Raw genomic sequence first — 19,161 nt, 5'->3', positions numbered from 1 at the left:
TTTTAAGGCAATGAAAAATAAAAATATTGGCAGATTTTCTTTTGAAGTACATAAAAGAACAGCTCAACATGGCTTCTGCCTAACTGATACCCTTTCACAAGTCTTGAAAGTCTATCATCTCTCATTAAGAGTATACACTAAAAAATAAGTAAGTTCGGTCATAGGTCACCTTTCAGGTCTTTCTTTAGTTTTCTGAGGTCTTTCTGGAAATCTTCAAACTTCATCTGTGAGGCCTGGAAAAGCTCCTGGGGTTCTGCCAGTGGGAAGACACACTGCTCTTTGCCAGCGTCCTAATTAGCAAGCAGAATTTTAAAACAAATCAGCATGAAAAATAAAAATCATGCAACAGAAGAAATGGCAGCAGCTCCAACGCCGACACCACCAACAAAAACAAACAACAACCAAACAAAACCCCAGGAGAACGTCTACTGAATCATCCAACAGAGAAAAATGATGGGCTGTCAAGAGGGCTCAGTGGGAAAGGGTCCTTGCTCTGCCATCATCTAGGACCTGAGCACAAATCTATGACACCTGTGTAAAATGCTAGTCATGGCTTTATGTGCCTGTAAACACAGCGTTTTGGGGTTGCGGGTATAAATAAGATGATCTGAGATCTCACTGACCAGCTAATGAGACCAGATGAAATGGCAAGATTCCTGCAGAGTGATAGAATCTGAGTCAAGGGGATAAGATGCCAACACAGAAGGTACCACAAGGTAAACAGTGATAGCAGACACGCAGTGTATTGTTCTGGCTTGTACATGCATGTGCACAGGTGTGCCACTTGCATACTCACATGCATGCATTATACTGCTATACACACAATCAGTCAGCACACACAAAATAATAATCAAAAAGTATTTTTGACCATTCGAGTTTCTTTTATAGCTGTCTATTTAATTGCAAGCTTGTACAAATACTCACACAGTCATATGTAACCACTGCACAGGCACATACATACACACACACACACACACACACACAAGAAAAAGAAAGTCAAGCTGGGAGTGTACATAAAATTGGTCTTACCTCATCAAAATTTCGAAGATAATATGAAACAATATATGACAAAAGGCTTCTGCTGTTGTCCTAGGCAGAAAGATTAACGTAAGTAACACATAGTTAAAAGTTATTGTGTATTATTAAGTATTCAGAATAAAGTAAATTTCAGAGAACACACAAATATACTCGGGAGTGTTCTGGGTGGTTTTATACTCTATACTGCTTCAGTCCTTGTATCTAAAGGACTGGATGACAGAATGTTCTCCCAGTGTTCTGATGTAAATACCAAGAGGAAGCTGCACCATTTAAGGGAGAAGCTCAAATGTAAGTAATTCGCTGTTTTTATTCTCCTCCTCGAGAATTTTGATTCATTATTTACATCTTTTATGTAACACATTTATTTTGATTTTTCTTAGTCTGTTTTGTCTTTTAGGCTCTATGTATGTGTTTGGCCTGCATGTATGTTCATGCACTACAAGTGTACCTGGTCCCAATGGAAACCAGAGGAGGGTACTGGATTCCCAGGAACAGGAGTTACAGACAGTCATGAGCCTCCACGTGAATGCCGTGAACAGAACTTGGATCCGCTAAAGAACTGCAAGTGGCTATAACCAATGAGAAATTTCTCCAGCCACAGCATTCAAGTTTTCAAATATCACCACAATGGAATAAACAAACACTGCTTGCAAGTCCATATAAATGGTCTAGTGGGTACTATCATAATAAATGATACTTGAACTTGACAGGAATTCATTAACATTCCAGAAATGGAAAAGTATTTCATTGAAGTGGAAATCTTCAAAATGCCAATATACATTATAATTTGCTATACTAACAACTTAAGTTGAGGAATTAATTCTTATGCAACTATTTATTATTAAGAGAATGCACATATCATTTGAAAATGTAAAATTATTTTATATACAATAGCTTTTAAAGTTTTCAGAGACTATTTTGCTTCTTCTCTGGCACAATTAGGAGCACTAACTTTAGCCTGCTCCAATGAATCAACAGATAAACTATGTCTGAGAAAAATCTAGTAAACAATCTAAGTTCTCTGAAGTGTTTCCTCTGCTAAATTGCAATAAGTTTGACCTAATTTTCTCTCCATACTTCAGTAATAAAGTTGTCCAGAATGGCTTCCTTATATAGTGAACTGCAGCTTAGCTTGACTACTCTAAATGTATATGCACTCAAAACCAAGCGACTAAGCATCAGCTAATCACAGCAGATGGACTTCCAACCAGTTGGAAAATGGAAGACTTCAAATCATGGCCATGTAAGCAAACTGCCGAACAATTTTGAGTCAAGCTTTCTGTATCACACATCCTTTCCTCTGGCTGTAAACATAGGAGGGCAGAGCATTCTTTGGTCTATAATATTACCTGGCCCTGAAACTTTCTCTTTTTCAGTAAATCTTGTTAAATTTAACTTGTCCTCAGTGCCTCTGCCTCTGTTATGGAATCTAGGCAAGACTTTTCCACTATTTATGGAAATAATAATACCTCTTAGTAATCAATTCATATGTGATAATGTGGTCAGTAAAGAATTCCCCATCATATAGGATTTGCTTCTGGTTCAAACAACTTGAGATCTGTTCTTTCTCCTAAATTCTCAATCAATGAAACAGCAGTATATCAATCTGTTAGGAAAACTTCTTTTGAATGCTTGACTATAGGCATGGTGAGAGAACCTTCTGGTTAATCCGAAACTGTTTTCTCTAGTCTATAAATATTACTAAGGAGTAAACATATATACACTTGCATTCATAAGAAACTTCAAAATCAAAAGATCTTGCAAGGATATTATGGGAATTTTAAATATTAAGTATTTTGCTTCTTTATTGTTTTCTATTATGAGTTAATTTATTATAATAAAATATAATTTAATAGTGGAAGGGGTAAGAGACATAAAGCCAAATCAAAAACACAATTCACCTTCATAAGTAATTCTAAGTAACTTTTTGTTTATCAGAATATATTTTAGATCAATTTTTATAATCTGGACATTATATTGACCTCTCTTACTTGAGTGCTATTTGCAAATATTGCTTCAACAAATATCAACTTGTTTGCTGAAATAGATCTGTTTTTAGAACATGATTTATTATGTCCATAAAATAGAAATTTGTTTCTATGAAATGTTTATAATACAAATAAAACAACACTTGGATATACATGTTTACGTGAGTGACTATGAAAGCCATAAGAATTAACTGATGCTGGTACACCAAGAGAAAACCAGCTGAGACTGACATATCATACCAGGAAAGCTAAGGCAGGACTGCCTGGAGTCTGATGTCAGCCTCCATTACTGAGACCATGTCTCAAAACCCACCAAACAAACAAACAAACAAACACACCACAAAGCATAGACAGAACTAACAAAAAGACTGTTTTTCCATTTCTGGCTCTGTGGAAACTAGAATGATGCTGAGTGATTGGTGCAAATGTAGAGAAATAGTCTAGAAAGAGGAGCGAATAGCCACAACCATGACTGATGAAAGGGAGCAGAAGAAGCTACTTGGACCTTAGGATTATGAGCGTATCCTAATCTCTCTCTCTCTCTCTCTCTCTCTCTCTCTCTCTCTCTCTCTCTCTCTCTCTCTCTCGGATGATGAGTGCATTCCCTCAAGATGACAATCATGTATGTACATTGCTTACAATCATTTATTATAACTCGGTACTTAAAAGCTTGTTCGTACCTTCTCCCACCCTGTTGTTCTTTCTGTGGGCCATTCTCTCTTGGGGAAGCATAGCTCTTACTTTCCAAGTTCACCCACTCAGACTTTCACCTCAGTCTGATTGTCATCCCTAACCTGAGCTTTCCATTGCCACTGCAACAATCTCCTCAGTATTCATTGTATACAGCAAAAATGTGTGTGTGTGTGTGTGTGTGTGTGTGTGTGTGTAATTATGTGAATGTAAAAATTTTGATCTCGGAACATAAAGGATCACTTGCCATATTTTGTTTAAAGTCAAACCTATGTTTAAAAACATCCTGAATTTGGTGCAGGCATTAACACAAAATACTTACGCTGCTTTTGACATCCTTCAGCTTGGGCAGAATGTCTAGTCCAAAGCCATCTGCCTGTCCTCGGGTCTTGTTCCCAGCATTCATGTAGTTCCCAAAGGCTAGAACTAAACCCAGGACCTGCATGACCCCTGGTCCATTTTTTAAGGTCTAGAAGACAAGATAACATAGATTTGTCTCTTATTCACTGTTTCATATGAATCATCTAAAATCAATACCAAGTTAATCATATTATACTGATGGTTTTGAGTGACAGCCAAGCCTTGCCCTTCCCTGTTACTTGGTATATTTCAAAAACAGTGTCTCAGAGTTAGCTTTACAGTGGCATGCCACCAAGAAGCATGAGTGTGATTGCAGAAGCCAAGAGGTGCCCTCTTGGTCCATATACAATGAGAATTTCTACAAAATAATGTCACCTCCATTATCCTTCACTGTCTCTATGTCAAGCACAATACAGATTTCTGGCTATAAGCTGAATCCCAAAAGGCAGGTAGAAAGACTGAACTTCAGGTTTAGGTTTGCTCATTATAACTTTATGCTCATCTTTCCCTGGACCCTGACTGACTTCAGTCTGTTATGCCACTTCCTCTTAAAGTGTTTCTATCAATAGCAATGATTCTATTGATCTTTGATAAACTGTTTTTAGTGATAATAGTGGTCCTTCCAGCCCAATATTTATTTGTTGCACTCAGAAGGATATTTGGTCTTCCACTGAGTCAAATGACTATTCCAAAAACCATTTAGATGCAACAAGCTTTAACGTTTTACTGAGGCTCCACTTCAAATAAACAACCCAAAGAAAAATGAATGCCTTCAAATCACATCCATTTGCAAGTCTCCTTATCTGAGAGAATATGGGAAATGGGGCTTTGGTTTTGGCAAAGCATTGGCAGCTGAGATCCCAGGAAACTAATACAAATTGGTCAGGCTCTCAATGTGGTCCCTCTGCCTCGTGAATACGTCTAAACACATGCTTTCTTCCTGAAGCCTGGTTCGCAAACATTCCCTTATGTGGGATTGCTATCCCTTCAATCTACAAGTACTTCAAGTGGACAAAAATAATAAAAATAAATAAGAACATGACTGAACACAGTCAAATATCACAATTCATGTTCCTTTCTCTGGTCTGGATCCTACCTCACACAGTTTTTGTAGCAATTCCAACTTGCGACGAATTGAGCAAATGCTCTCTGAAAATGTGGACTGAAACAGGATACAGAAGACCCGCTCTGAGAAGTTGGGGATTAGCGACAGCTCATACAGGAACCTAAGGAGACAAAGGTAAGGAGGAAGCAAAACTGTAAGGAACCAAGCAAAGGTGTCTCTTTTCTAAGAAGCATACATGCAGGCCCATTCTCTCCCATTCAGAGACGCCTACCCACAACCTTGATTGGCCTCCCAGGTCCCAAGACACACTCACTGTTCAGGTTTGTCCAGAGACTTGGCATTTTCCTTGTCTTTGGAAGATCGACTGTGCTTTTCAATTTTTTCCAGTTCATCTGACTGTGCTCTCTGGAAAAATGAAAGCCAAGTGTTTTATTTTGGTTTGTTCTGTTCCAAAACTCTTCGAGGCCATCATTTAGATAATAATGATCTTAATACAGGAGAATTTTCTATATTTTAATTTCCTAGCATCTGCTGTGGTAACACTTGACTTAAGGCACGAGATGTTTTAAAGTGTGAGTGTGTATAATAAAATCCAGATCATACCAAAATCCCAGAAATAATGCTATTGACTATTAATGATCTAAAAGCTATTAATTCATTCAAGCATAAAATAATAGTTTTCTCCTTTTCACTAATTTGGCTCTTTATGATACTTTCTAGAAAGCCATAGTTTTTAAAAAAGGAATCTCATTCAAATCTCCATGAAGTTAAAGTTGGAACTAATTTGATCTTCAATCTTTTTAAAACTATCTAAATATTGAAATAATTGTGGATTGCTTTTGTTATATTTGGAGAAAAGAAAAGTACAATTAAACTATTAAAGCATGGGACAAAATAAAAGATTTTCATGCATATGCTGAACATGATATCTGGATACCAAAATAGCTCCAGCCATATTTTGCTCTTGTCTTCTCTCACTCCATACAATTGTGAGTACAGATTCTATTATTTGTTTCTTCATGGGAGACAATCGTCTTTATTTCTAGTACAAGTGAAGGGTTTACAGATTCCATGAAGCACAAAATTATTTCTTGTCACAGAACATGGGTATCATTTTTATTAGTACTTAGACATAATTTTACATCTCACAAAGATGTGTCTGATGAGCCGAAGGTACGTCTGCCACATGCATTTCAGAGTCATGCAGAGCCATACGCTGAGTTGAAGGGAAGTCCTTAGAACTTAAAATACCCCCCCAATACTCTGTTAGAAGTATGAGATTCAGTAAAGAGGTCCCCAGAGAATGTGCAGCCAGCATCCATGAAAGTGAACTGCTCTCTATGAAGTGAAAGTTTTGCATTTACAATAATATTAACTATCTAACCTCAAATAGAAGCATCTTTTAACTGATGACAGGTCAACCAAAGAGGGAAACTGACACACAGAGTTGGATACATTTTTTTATTGGGGGATGGCGGGGTGAATGGGATGTATCATCAGAAGGGTAAGAGAGGTGAATTTTCTCAGAGTTTTCAGGCTTACATAAAGGTTAAACAATTTGCAGAGTTTCACTTAGTATGTACCTGCCACATTTCCCCCAACGTCTGAGGAACTGGTACAAGAGATTTATAAGAAGAAAGATCAACAATGATCTGGGGCTGGAGAGATGGCTCAGTGATTAACAGTGGAATCTTCTCTTGCAGAGGACCCGAGTTTGATTACTAGCACCCATACACCAGGCAGCTCATAACTGCTTGTAACGTCACCTGCAGGGTGGTCTCACACTTTTCCCTTCTGCAGACACTTAAATGGACATGCACATGTGTGCACTTGTGCATGCGAGCAAGTGTACACACAAACACAAACACACACACATACACACACACACAATGAAAACTAAGCCTCAGATAATAATCATCTGATTTATTTCGCAAGTATGTAAAGAGTCAGTCCACAACCATCACCATGATGTCTCTTGAAGCCCTATTACAAAATGTGCTTTGTAACAAAGATAGCACCACTCTTGTGGGCAAACGAGACCAATGTAATATCACAGAAGAATATTAAACCTGTAACTACTGAATAGGCAAGAGTTATGAGTAGATAAACTTAGATACAGCTTTCTAATTCTCACCATATCTCCATTTAAAAATACACAAAAGCTATCTGATATTTATGAGCTCCTCCTGTTCATTCTATAGCTAAAACCTCACAAGAAGGTAAGAAGAAGCTCAGCTTGCTACAACTTGGTTACATAACTGTATGTAGCTTTTATGTTGATTCTTGAACAAAATACTTTTACACATAAATCTTGGCAGAGGACCTCTCTCTCTCTCTCTCTCTCTCTCTCTCTCTCTCTCTCTCTCTCTCTGTGTGTGTGTGTGTGTGTGTGAAGTGGCAATGTATCTACAAGCCATTCAAGTTCCTTTAAGTCTTTAAAAGCAATGCCTCCTGGTCAGATGTCTTTCTGGCCATGTCACAGTCAATTCCTAAACTAGAAATAACTACAAATTATCAAATGTAAAATCCTTCATATGCTCTATTAAATAAAGGGGGTTCTTAAACTTTTAAAGGTAGCTCCATTTTGCCCAAGACACTTTATGTGGCCCTGAGTGTATAGGTATATAGAATAGACTTAAAAATCAATTTAGTTGTAATAAACAATAAAGAAAAAACTATAACACTTGATATCAGTATGCAATTTTATGACTTATCAAACAGAAAAGCATATTTTCATGCAATGAGATAAATATGCTCTTTTAATTTTATATAAGAGATGAAATACTATTGGTAGTGTTGGTATAAGCCTTTAATCCCAGCACTTTGAAGGCAGAGGCAGGCAGATCTCTGAGTTTAAGGCCAACTTGGTCTATAGAATGAATTCCATCCATGACAGCCAGGATTGGACTGTCTTGAAGAATGACAGAGAGAGAGAGACAGAGACAGAGACAGACAGAGACAGAGACAGACAGAGACAGAGACAGAGAGACAGGCAGAGGGACCAGACAGACACAGGTAGAGAGAGACACAGACACAGACAGAGAGTGAACTATGAAATGTTGGCATTCTGGCTGAATATTTGGGTCAGTCACAGGTGAAACAACTTGTATTTTTGATAACTAGGTGACTATGTATAAGGTTCAATATAGAGAACAAAAACTCACACAAATACTTTGTGTAAAACTAGCAAAAGTATGTATCTTCCCTAATCACAAGTCAAAATCCATTTAATGGATTTTTATAAAACTCAAGTCAGTAGTTAAACAATCATTTTTATAATCAAGCATCCTAATAAAATAGATACAAAGATATCCTCATCATTGCTTTCTGTAATTAAACCATTTGTACCAAACAAAGCACAGACAGTCACACAAATACACAAAGGGAGTAAAGTGCTGTAGTTTATAACACAAAATCATTTCAAACCTAAGCCATGATGCTCAGGCAATGATTCTTGCAGCTGTATGCATGGTACAAAGTGCATGTATGAGTTCAGAACCAAGGCTGATAGGAAGCCTCCCAAGGCAGCATGGGGAAGGGTTTCTAGACTCCCCTCAGCTGTATTACATTTGGTTTCAAATGAACTTTTTGGTTACTTTACATCCAGACACTACTGCAAAGTGTTCTGTGATCTCCTTTGGGAATTAGACCAGTTCCCCTCATCTTGGGACAAAACAAAGATGACTTGGTTGGAAGCTACAGCTCAGGGATAATAGAGGGAATTTTTACTTTGCCCATTCCATCCTTTCTTCTTCACGTGTGCACATCTATGATGGTGGCCATTCTGCTTTTTCTTTTTCTCTAGGGAGCTGAGTTTGCATCACCTCAGGTAATTTCTCCTCCACCCTCTCATACACACATCTGCACTTATCACGCATATATACAGTCAACTCAAGGTCAGGGTGCTAAATCCTCATACTAGTCCTTGACCCACACTAAATTTATAAGGGATGGTTGTTTATTTTGGTCTTAGCTTTATGGAGGAACAGTCCAAACAGGTATAGTACAGATATGCAGAAAGCCCCATGGTAAGTGGTGGGAGGACATTCAGGGGTGAGGTAACATTCTAAAAAAAAAAGCCAAAGAGGATATTCGGTTGGGACTTAAAACTCCCTCTGAGAAGCTCAGGGTTCCTCACAGCTCAGAAGCTTCCTAAGAGCGATGTTAATTCCTTCTGAAGGCAACTTTCTCCATGGTATAAGGACTTCCCACCTGGCTACCTTTTAAAAGTTGCATCTTCTCCAGTACTGCCGACATATGGCCCTTTGTAAGGGGCATTCAAGCTCTATCCAAACTGTAGCACCATTAAATTAGGGGGAAAGGGTCTTTTAAAACATATATCGTTAAGTCTTTGGTGGTGAACTTTAAGGGCAAACAGACTCAGTACCATTCCTCACCTCTGGGCAAAGTTTGCCTGACGCAGATGCACAGCTGTACCATGGTAGGGGACATTGGAGCTTTCTTGTCCTTCAGAATTGGAGAACACTTCTGCACTACTCTTGAAAGAGGCTTAAGCCAGATGAAGCACCTGAAATCTTTTGCAACTCAACTGTGTGGTTCTTGAATGTGAACTTTGTAGACCACAATGCCTCCTCACACTATCAGAAGAATAGACATGTCTGCCACTATAAGATGACAAATACCATCTTACTGTTATGGAAACAGTTCTACTTTGAAGAGTCTCTTGATTAGACGGCAGGTATCCCTTATCATCCATGGGGTAGGCTTTTCCTACATAGTTGGCAACTAAATTCTTTTGAACTACCTCCATACTTAAGCAAGAACTTCTCGTGATAATAGTAAAGTTTTTTATTTTGAACTGGCATTATGTCTTTAAAGAACACTACAAAAACAAAATGAAAAAATAGCTTTATATTATGCACATATTTCTTCTCTCTCTTCTGACCTGGTCTGTTTTCTGGGATCAATTCCAAAATATGTGAGTCACTTTCAAAGATGTTAGTTAGAATCTGATTTTTAAATCTCGTTCGACTTACTTCTGTGCTAAGCAACTTATTTCCAGATGCTATGGCATGGAGGTGAGTTTTCTTACAATCTAGATTGCTTCTCTAGTAGTTCCTGGTCATTGAGAGATGACATGCACACAATACAGTTTCCTTCCCATTCGTGTGAGCAGTCTCTCATGGTGGGCTCCGAAGCTCAGGCCCAGCTTCCAGAAGACTGCTTTGATGAATGTAGCATAAATAAAGGCATTTTAAAGAAAATTTCACCTGAACATACCTATAAGTAAAATAAGTAAGAATTCTGAATAAGTTACTTTTACATATTTTTAGGCTCTTCTTTTTCTCCCAAGTACTATCAACAGCAATGGCTCTCCTTGAATGAGTCTCAGTATTATCATTTTGCTGTTACTTATTATAACCAAATAATATATCCAACATTCCAATGGCCTGATAGTCTGGCTGTGTTGTTATGCTGGGAGAATGGTCCCTAGGACTAAGTCGGCATGAGAAAACACCATAAAGAGGAGGGAAGTCTGGCTTTTAGGATCTGCTGCTGCTGTGCTGTGGCTCTGCTTCTTCCATAACTAGTGACTCTTAGAGGCTGGGCCTTCCCCCATCAATCTCCAATTAAGAAAATGCTCTATAGGCTGGCCTGTGGCCTGATCCTATGGAGGCATTTTCTCAACTGAGGTATCCATCTCTCAGATGACAGTCTGTATCACTTTGACCTAAATCTAGCCAGCACAGTGAGAGAGAAGGCAAGAAACATAGGGAAAAGCAGGAACCATTGAAAGCAAGATAGGCAAGTCATGGCAATTACATACCATCATCCTAGTAATATTGGGAAGGCCCTTAAGAGATAGCATAAGGTCTAGAATAGATATTTGTGCATGTATGGAAATGAATCCATTCTGCCGAATGTCAGCAAACAAATAAATACAAAAAGAATACTATACCTACCAGAGTAAGTATGAATTAAGGCATCTATATACTCGTCTAGTACAACTCTATTGAGAACTTTTCATATAATACATAGGGATATGTGTTAAAGTACAAGAACGGAGTCTACAATTGTCAGACAATGCTGTGTTTATATGTTTGGTCACATTCTTTTTAAATATGCCCAATTGTTCTTGGAACATCATCCTGGATTTCTTCTTGCAAAACATGAAGGATCAAGTAAATGTCTGGTGTTTTTATACCTACTGAGGTCTTAAATTCTTACCCTTATCTTCAACCATACAAATTATCTCAAACTATGACTGAAATTTGTACCACAACCCAGAGTTTAAATGGATGGTTTGGGTTTTGTTGGAACTCCAAAAGTCAATTTGGTCTCAAATGCTCTTCTTTCTCTGGCCCACCATTCTGTGGTTAAGCATAGATGTTGTGTTATGAGAGAGAAAGAAAGGGAGGGAGGGAGGGAGGGAGAGGGGGAGAGAGAGAGAGAGAGAGAGAGAGAGAGAGAGAGAGAGAGAGAGAGAGAGAGAGAGAGAGGAGAGAGAGAGAGAAGAGAGAAAACAGAGGAATTTGGACGATTCATTATAATTTATTCAAAGGTATATTGTTTGCCAGATATTGGACTAGACAGTCTAAATCCATACATATACATGGCTTCAAAGTCCCACAACACAATATATCAAGCTGCAAATTAAACCACTCTTGCTCCTGTAGGCATCTATAGCTATTTTCTTCTATTGTTTTTGAAAGTTACATGTAACTCTCTACATGTGAGGGGGATACTAGTGCGTCACATAGTGTTTGTTAATGGTGATTAGAGTCATTTGCTGGAATGGGTTCATTCTGTAGATCACATACTCATATACCAATCAATAACAGAAAAGACCTTCTAGTTTCAAATAGTCCCTTAAGAGAACTATTCTCTCCATGTGCTGTTCACTTCCATTCACTCAAGAAATTCCTTGCCAAATACATATATTGAGTCCGTAGTACAGTAACCACATCTCAGTGACATCCACATTTTAATAGTGTCCATGTCTTGCCCAATTCCACTCTGTTTTTGCCAAAGAATAATGTTAGACCCTTCCCCAAGATTTACTGTATGACTATAAGTGAATCCCAGTTACTGCTAACCCAGGTGTTTTCGGCAGTTACAAAGAGTCATGATACCAAACACTTGGGCACTTTCTGAAGTAAAACCTACTCCATATAAAAGACGACACTTCAAAGCAAAACTGGCTTGATTTCTGTTTGCCCTCTGACACAAGTATGTGGGGCTTCACCCTTAGGGTTTTACCATCAAGTTCCTGAGACACTATTGATATTCCATTTCCTTTGCTCATGTCTATCAATGTGTTAAAAAGCAAATGTTTCCCAAGTGGGGTCCCAGAGGGCATGGATTTGACCTCCTGCCATCCCTTGAGGGTATATATACTGCATCGATTTTGAAGACTCATGATGCTAAAATGAAATCGTCTTAGAAGTTTTATTGGTTCAGACTATTTAACTTCCTCAATCATGTACTTAAAATGCAGCATAAAACTGGTATGTATGTTAGAAGCTAGAGGGAATATGTGTATGCAGTATCATTATACCCCAAAAATATAAGTAAGTGCTCTAAGGGATATACAGTAAAAGTACAAGGGCAGGCAAAACCTTTCCAAATTCTTTTGTTCTGATTCTTTTTAATTTCATAACGTAACTATATTAAAATTTTGCTTTTTTCCTCAAACAACTTCTGTTCTTTCTAAATATTCTAGATAATCTTGTACTTAATTACATTTTTATCATAAATTTAATGCTACAACTTTGCTAGTTTTCTCTATTTTTGCTGCCATGTATCTCCTTTGTTAATTAAATGACATGACATACATCTTTGTATATCCTTTCTAAGCATGGAAGCAAATACGGTCTCAACATTTTTATCAACATCTCTAAAATCAAACTCCTATATTTTATTCTCTCCAAGCTTTCAGTTATCTTTATTCCAATACCCTGGGAAATAATGCTCCTACCGAGAGAGCTGGGAGGTCATCTAGATGTCTCTGTACTCTATTTCTATACCAAATAAATCAATCACTGTGTCTCCCATGCTCCTCTGCTGCCATCATCCTGGCTAAATACCATTATCTCTCAATGCACTGCTTCCATATCCTGCCTGCTGAGTACAGGTGCAAGCAGCTCCACCTTTCTCATAACACAATGGTTTTGTTGTTGTTGTTGTTGCTGGCTTGTTAGCAATGAATAGAAGACTAGGCTTACCCTATTTATAGTCTTTAATGGATGTTCAACATTCCTATATTGATAGCACAGACCTCATCATTCTCTTCGGTCATGAGCCTAGCTTTTAACAGCTGAGTCATCTCTCTAGCCTAAACCTCAACATTCATACAACCCAACATGATTCCGTGCTTACCTCTTACTATGTTCCATTCTTAATAGCTTTCTCTTTGCTCCCCAAATACATTGGGTTCTTATACAGTCAACACTGTTCCCTGTATGCAAAATGTCCCCTACACCTTCCACTCTCCACATCTATCTATGCTTGCCTCAACTTCAGTCTCTCTAGTTTGGAGAGGCCTTTCTGAACCCCCAACACATTGTGATCCTCCCTTAATAGAACCTCTCTGAAGAAATGTGCTTCTCCCCAGCAGCATGTATGATAAATTTATAAGAACATTCAAAGTCTGGGTTATACACTAAGAAGATAAATCTATGGTATAAAAACAATTGCTGGCTTTGCTCATCATTGTATTGATTGCTCAACACACATGACAAAACAAAGCTGGCATTGAATAAGGACCTGAGGGAAGCTTAAACTGTATTGCTCTCAAGTACCCTTATCTATTTTTAATGTCCTATTCTGCTTTCAATTTAACCATTCCTTTCTGGAATAGAAAAGACAATTAACAGGTGTTGAAGGAGTCAGGTAGAGTGGCAAGGATGTCTGGCTTTAGAGTAGTAGAGATCAATGCATCTATGAGAGCAATGATCATGGGCAGATATCAGATTGTATACTGAATGGTGGCTAGAAGAATTGTGCCTTTCTCAGAGAAATTATAGTTTTTTTTTATTAACAGCCTTTTATACTCTTTAATTCATTTCTCTACTCCAGCGTCACCAACCCTACACTTTCCGTAATTCTCCTCCCGCCTCCCGCCTCTTTTAACTAACCCTTATTTTCTATTTCAATCACTTTTTATGTTTGCCATGACCACACCAAAACTTCGTTCTATCTGATCTAGATGGCACACTTCCTTCTCCACCAGAAACCCTATTGCCCATCCCATCCCCTACCATTCCTCTCCTTCTCTACAGTGAGGAAGGATGGTGGCTCATGGAACCTGATAATGCAGGTCTTCTAGGACATTACCACCTGGCTCTGTGATTCAGAAAACTCATTAGAGCCCAGGAGACCAAATGTAAATACTTCTATAACTGTCAGGTGCATTCAAAGCATATGGCATTGTTTGTTTGTTTGTTGTTTCTGTTAAAGAAAGCGAGGCAATACAACCACAGAATACTACATATGTCTCACTGAGACTCATTTGTATAAGTGGTGAAAAAGTTATGCCAGTCTTTGGAAATAATTTTACATAACTAGCAAACTACACAAGAAAAGATATTTTGGATGAAGTAAGATGTCCAATGGAATTGAATTATAGAATAAAATCTGGTATTTTTACTGATGAAAAAATACAACAAATGCTATAGGCATTGTGTATACAGTTGATCAGGTTTACGTGGAAGGAGGGAATTTTTCAGTAGATTCCCATTCTCTTGTTAATGGTAGGTAAATGTTCAGGAGTGCTTTGACAGCATGCCACTGTCCTGACCCCAAAGGCACCAACTAACCACACATGGATTGTATGCTTAAACAGGGGATTTTCATTTGTTCTCCTGAGAGTTTTGAACTTTGACTTGTAAAGATTACACTGTATCTAAATCTGCTAATCTAATGATCAAGTGATCTAGACCAGAACTATGTAGACATCCAGGCTAAACTTCATCTCCACCACAGGAAGGCTTTCTGTGAACAATGTTTTCAGCATCTTCAGACACACAGCATGCAAAGCTCACATTATCGAAAACCAACGTGCCCCCGCCTGTATGATGACCTGGCAATATCAAGACTGTTGCTGGTCAGCTGTAGATTTCTTCTTTACCATTTTACAAGAAAGCTTGTCTCAATGAATATGATCAACTGCCTTTATACACAAGCATTTGTGGGGGCCAGTCAACAACATCTAGCACACAGGATTTCAGTAGATTTGGAGGCTATGAGCAAGTCAGACAATGCCAGGAAATAAGTACTTGTTGCTTTGGAGGGGTTCCAGTACTTTTGGAAATTCTGCGAACATATATCTTTAAAAAATAAAAACAAAAAAAAAATTACAACCAAGAGTCCAATGTATTATTTTATCACAGAGTACACAGAAAGTTTTTTATTTTAATTTGGCAAGAACCAATTCAGGAATTATTTGATGTTATCTTTTCTTATATCAGGAACTAGAGAAGCAATGCCAGGCCCTTTGCAGCCATGTGAGACAAAACTTATCTGGAGTTTGAAGCACACAGCTTGGATTGAATAAATCTCAGCTGGCTGTAAAATATTCAACTGCATCTCTGTAGTTCTCTTTTGGTTATGTCTCTGCTTCAAGACACGATGCCCTGTTTATCATTGCTTTGGTCATGGTTAGATGAAGACACTTCCTGCTTCCTCTCCTGAGCACTACTTGCTCACATGTGTCTGTTTGCTCATATGGGTGCTTCTAGAAAGGCAGGTACCTTAAGAGCATGTCACTCTCACTGCCTCTATACACCATCAGGATTTGACCATTAGAAGGAAGAGAATGTAGAACAAACTAGATCTGAAAGAACTAGGTGGAAATGAAGGTTTAATCATATTATAGCTGCTGGTTCCAAATGTGGATCCAAGGAGTACCTGCTTATATAACCAGTTAAGAACTTTGTAGAAGGATTTCATTTTTATTTCCAAAATTATATCTTAAAAGAGAGACAACTTCATGGTCATGATCACCAATATGCGGTGCATGGGTCTCCTGTAGCCTGACCAGATAGTTGTGAACAGTCTCTGTGGAATTGGGATTTGCTTATTTGAAGGTCATCTGTGGAGAGTATTGTTGACTTTGTGTTTATGGTAATACTTGGAAGTCCCATGCTGAATCATCTATGATGGGTTTGGGGCACCAGCTTGGCCATTTTCCCTCCTTTGCACAATTTACATCATCAACATCTCAGGAACTTATAACAACCACTGACTTAATTTACCAACTTTTTGTGATGTTTTAATAATGCTTAATTCTTTCCCAGGAGGAGGTGGCACCCCTCATCTATCTCTGAGTTAACACATGGGTGGATCTTGAATTAATCACAGTATACTGAGTGTTAAAAAAGACAGCTATTCGAAAGATGGTCTTGAAACATCAGGACAGGTACATATCAGCTGCACCTCTCTTCATCCACCTTACAAAGGAGGCACTTCTCAGTGAATACTATCAACTTTCTTTAGACTCAAGCATGGATAATATCTCTCATTTTGTGAATATTAAAATATATATGTAAATTTTGTTATAGATAAAACTTTGAATGTATAAAAGTGATTTTTTTTGTGTGTTAGTACTTTGAAAGGAAAATACATACATTATCAAGGGGCCACTTAAATTATCCTCTTTTACATTGCATATTAAGGAATATTGTTCATATATTAATGTTTGCTGACTTAATACCTTTTTAAATCATTCTTCCTTCCATTTATTTATTTATGGATGGGGTGAGTGGAAGTCAAAGGCCAACATTTGACTCAGTTCTTTCTTACCAACATTTGTGCTCCAGGGATTATACTCTGGTTGTCAGGCTTAGTGGCAGGTAGCCTTGTCTACTGCGCCATCTTGCCAGCCCACACCTCTCCTAATCTTAAAAGTTTTCAGGATATTTTCATGGTTATAATGATTACTCCTAGTCATCAATTTGACAGGATTTAGAATCCCCTTGGAGACAAACCTCTAGAATTATCTGGTAGGGACTCTCCAGAGTGTTTAGCTGTGGTAGGAAGATTCATCCTGAAAGTGGGTGGTGGTATTCATGTCCAGTTACCAAGCCTTCACAACCATGACAGACTGTGCCTTCAAACTCTAATAAACTCCTTCTCAAGTAAACGCAAAATAAAAGTTACCAGTATTATCCTCAACTACTGTTTATAGACTTTGTTCTTGGAATACACAAAACCACTTAATATACTTAAAATGTCAAAGGGTGAAGTGAATTCAAATATGACTGTAATATACTTGAGAAACTGAAAGTTGCATATCCAATGGATAGAGTCTTTGGTGGGACCCTCCAAAATTTGAACATTTATATATATATATATATATGTAAACCTGACAGAACACACACACACACAGCAGAACCAAATATACAAGAGACACCATCTGGAACCACTCAAGTAAGGCCAGTGGAAGAAAAACATACTAGGAGTTCTACATCTGATTAAGAGAGCTAATTATTTACTCCTTTAATAAATTTATTGCCCAATTAAATTTCAGCCGCTGTAATCATGAGCAATAAGCAAGGAAAGTTGGTGACCATATCAAGCATCATACGTCAAGGCCGACGACTGTTTTTTCTCTTCATGCGTAATTTCAACTCAAGACCTAGTTTCTGTGATAAGAAAGGTTCGTATCAGGCATGTAAAATAAGCAGCACAGTGGGGGTGGCAGGTTGGGAAAAGGACATTTCTTAGTCTGTGTAGAGATCTAGGTTATACCCCCCATTCCTCTTCATCCCCACTACTACCATTATAAAACAACAGGAAGGAAGGAAGGAAGGAAGGAAGGAAGGAAGGAAGGAAGGAAGGAAGGAAGGAAGGAAGGAAGGAAGGAAGGAAGGAAGAAAAGTGGAATGAAGCAAAAACCCTTCTCTTTATATAACCATACACGAGCCAAACCTGGAAGTTTTCTACATAAACCACAATGTTCCTAGTCTTAAGTACATTCATTTAACATCAGCAGAATAAAGGAATTTAAGGGTGGTCTAGCAGACATTTATGGCACCAGGTTGAAAAAATTTATTATATCTGCTAGCCAACTGTACCATTTCACAAATGCTTCCCTGTCATCATGGAAAATTACTGGAAAATGTTTAGTGTGTGTGTCAGAAAAGCCTGTCCTCCTCAAATGGCTGGATGGTTGAGAATGTATGCACGAGAGACACTTTCTGCATCCTACTGAGCTAAAAAGTTTGTTAATACTGTCAAAGCAAGAAGCAAGAAGACGACCATGGAGAAAGCAAATTTAGATAAAAAACAATGGCTGCTAGAGAGACACCAAAGTATAAACAATTCACCACCACACACAAAGATGTAAAATTCATGTTCAGAGTGAAGGGGAGAAATGTCATGCAAGGACCAAAGGACTCTGTAATAAAAAGAGACACAAACAAGTCTTCCTATTATTGAGCAAGGTTTACATTTAGAACTCAAACACGAGAAGAAATAGAAGCAAGGATCAAAGCTAGGATTAAGGCAGTGCTGAAGGACTACAGACATATTTATTGAGGACTATGTGTCTGTCTACTTCTCTAAGACATAAAGATGCCCACAGTGGCGGCTCTTTTTTTTTTTTTCCCAGTCACTCTATCTCTCCTTTTAAGTAGTAGAAACATTGCACATCCCTTAAGTTTATTCAGTATAGACCAAAAAGAAGTCAGTGGCTAGACTGGTATTCTTCAGGAGAATGTGACTTTGACGCAGGAAGAGTATTGCAACCCCCCACCCCACTGCCTCCTCTTTCTTTCTTTTCTTGTTCTTCCTTTCCTTTCCTTTCCTTTCCTTTCCTTTCCTTTCCTTTCCTTTCCTTTCCTTTCCTTTCCTTTCCTTTCCTTTCCTTTCCTTTCCTTTCCTTTCCTTTCCTTTCCTTTCCTTTCCTTTCCTTTTCTTTCTTTCTTTCCTTCTTTGCTTGCTTTCTTTCTTTTCTTCTTTTTTTTTTCTTTTTGTTTTTCTAGACAGAGTTTCTCTGTATAGTCCCAGCTGTCCTGGAACTCATTCTGTAAACCAGGCTGGCCTTGAACTCAGAAA

At 38.1% G+C, this 19,161-nt stretch overlaps 1 protein-coding gene across 1 annotated transcript in view; it reads right to left on the bottom strand.

Moving 5' to 3' along the window:
• Positions 1-19,161, bottom strand: part of Fmn2 (formin 2) — a 326,068-nt gene that overhangs the window by 120,546 nt on the left and 186,361 nt on the right. Inside the window, exons 9-13 of the mRNA XM_021173977.3 lie at positions 5,456-5,547; positions 5,173-5,302; positions 4,039-4,185; positions 1,030-1,089; positions 170-290 (exon numbers count right to left, since the gene is read on the bottom strand). Coding sequence (XP_021029636.2) covers positions 170-290; positions 1,030-1,089; positions 4,039-4,185; positions 5,173-5,302; positions 5,456-5,547 — 550 coding nt within the window. The remainder of the gene's footprint in view (positions 1-169; positions 291-1,029; positions 1,090-4,038; positions 4,186-5,172; positions 5,303-5,455; positions 5,548-19,161) is intronic.

Source organism: Mus caroli, unplaced genomic scaffold (assembly GCF_978045245.1).
Source record: "Mus caroli unplaced genomic scaffold, Mus_caroli_1 scaffold_1, whole genome shotgun sequence".
In the NCBI taxonomy this organism is placed as follows: domain Eukaryota; kingdom Metazoa; phylum Chordata; class Mammalia; order Rodentia; family Muridae; genus Mus; species Mus caroli.
Note: the sequence above shows the minus strand (reverse complement) of the source record. Positions and strands in the feature narration are given on the sequence as shown.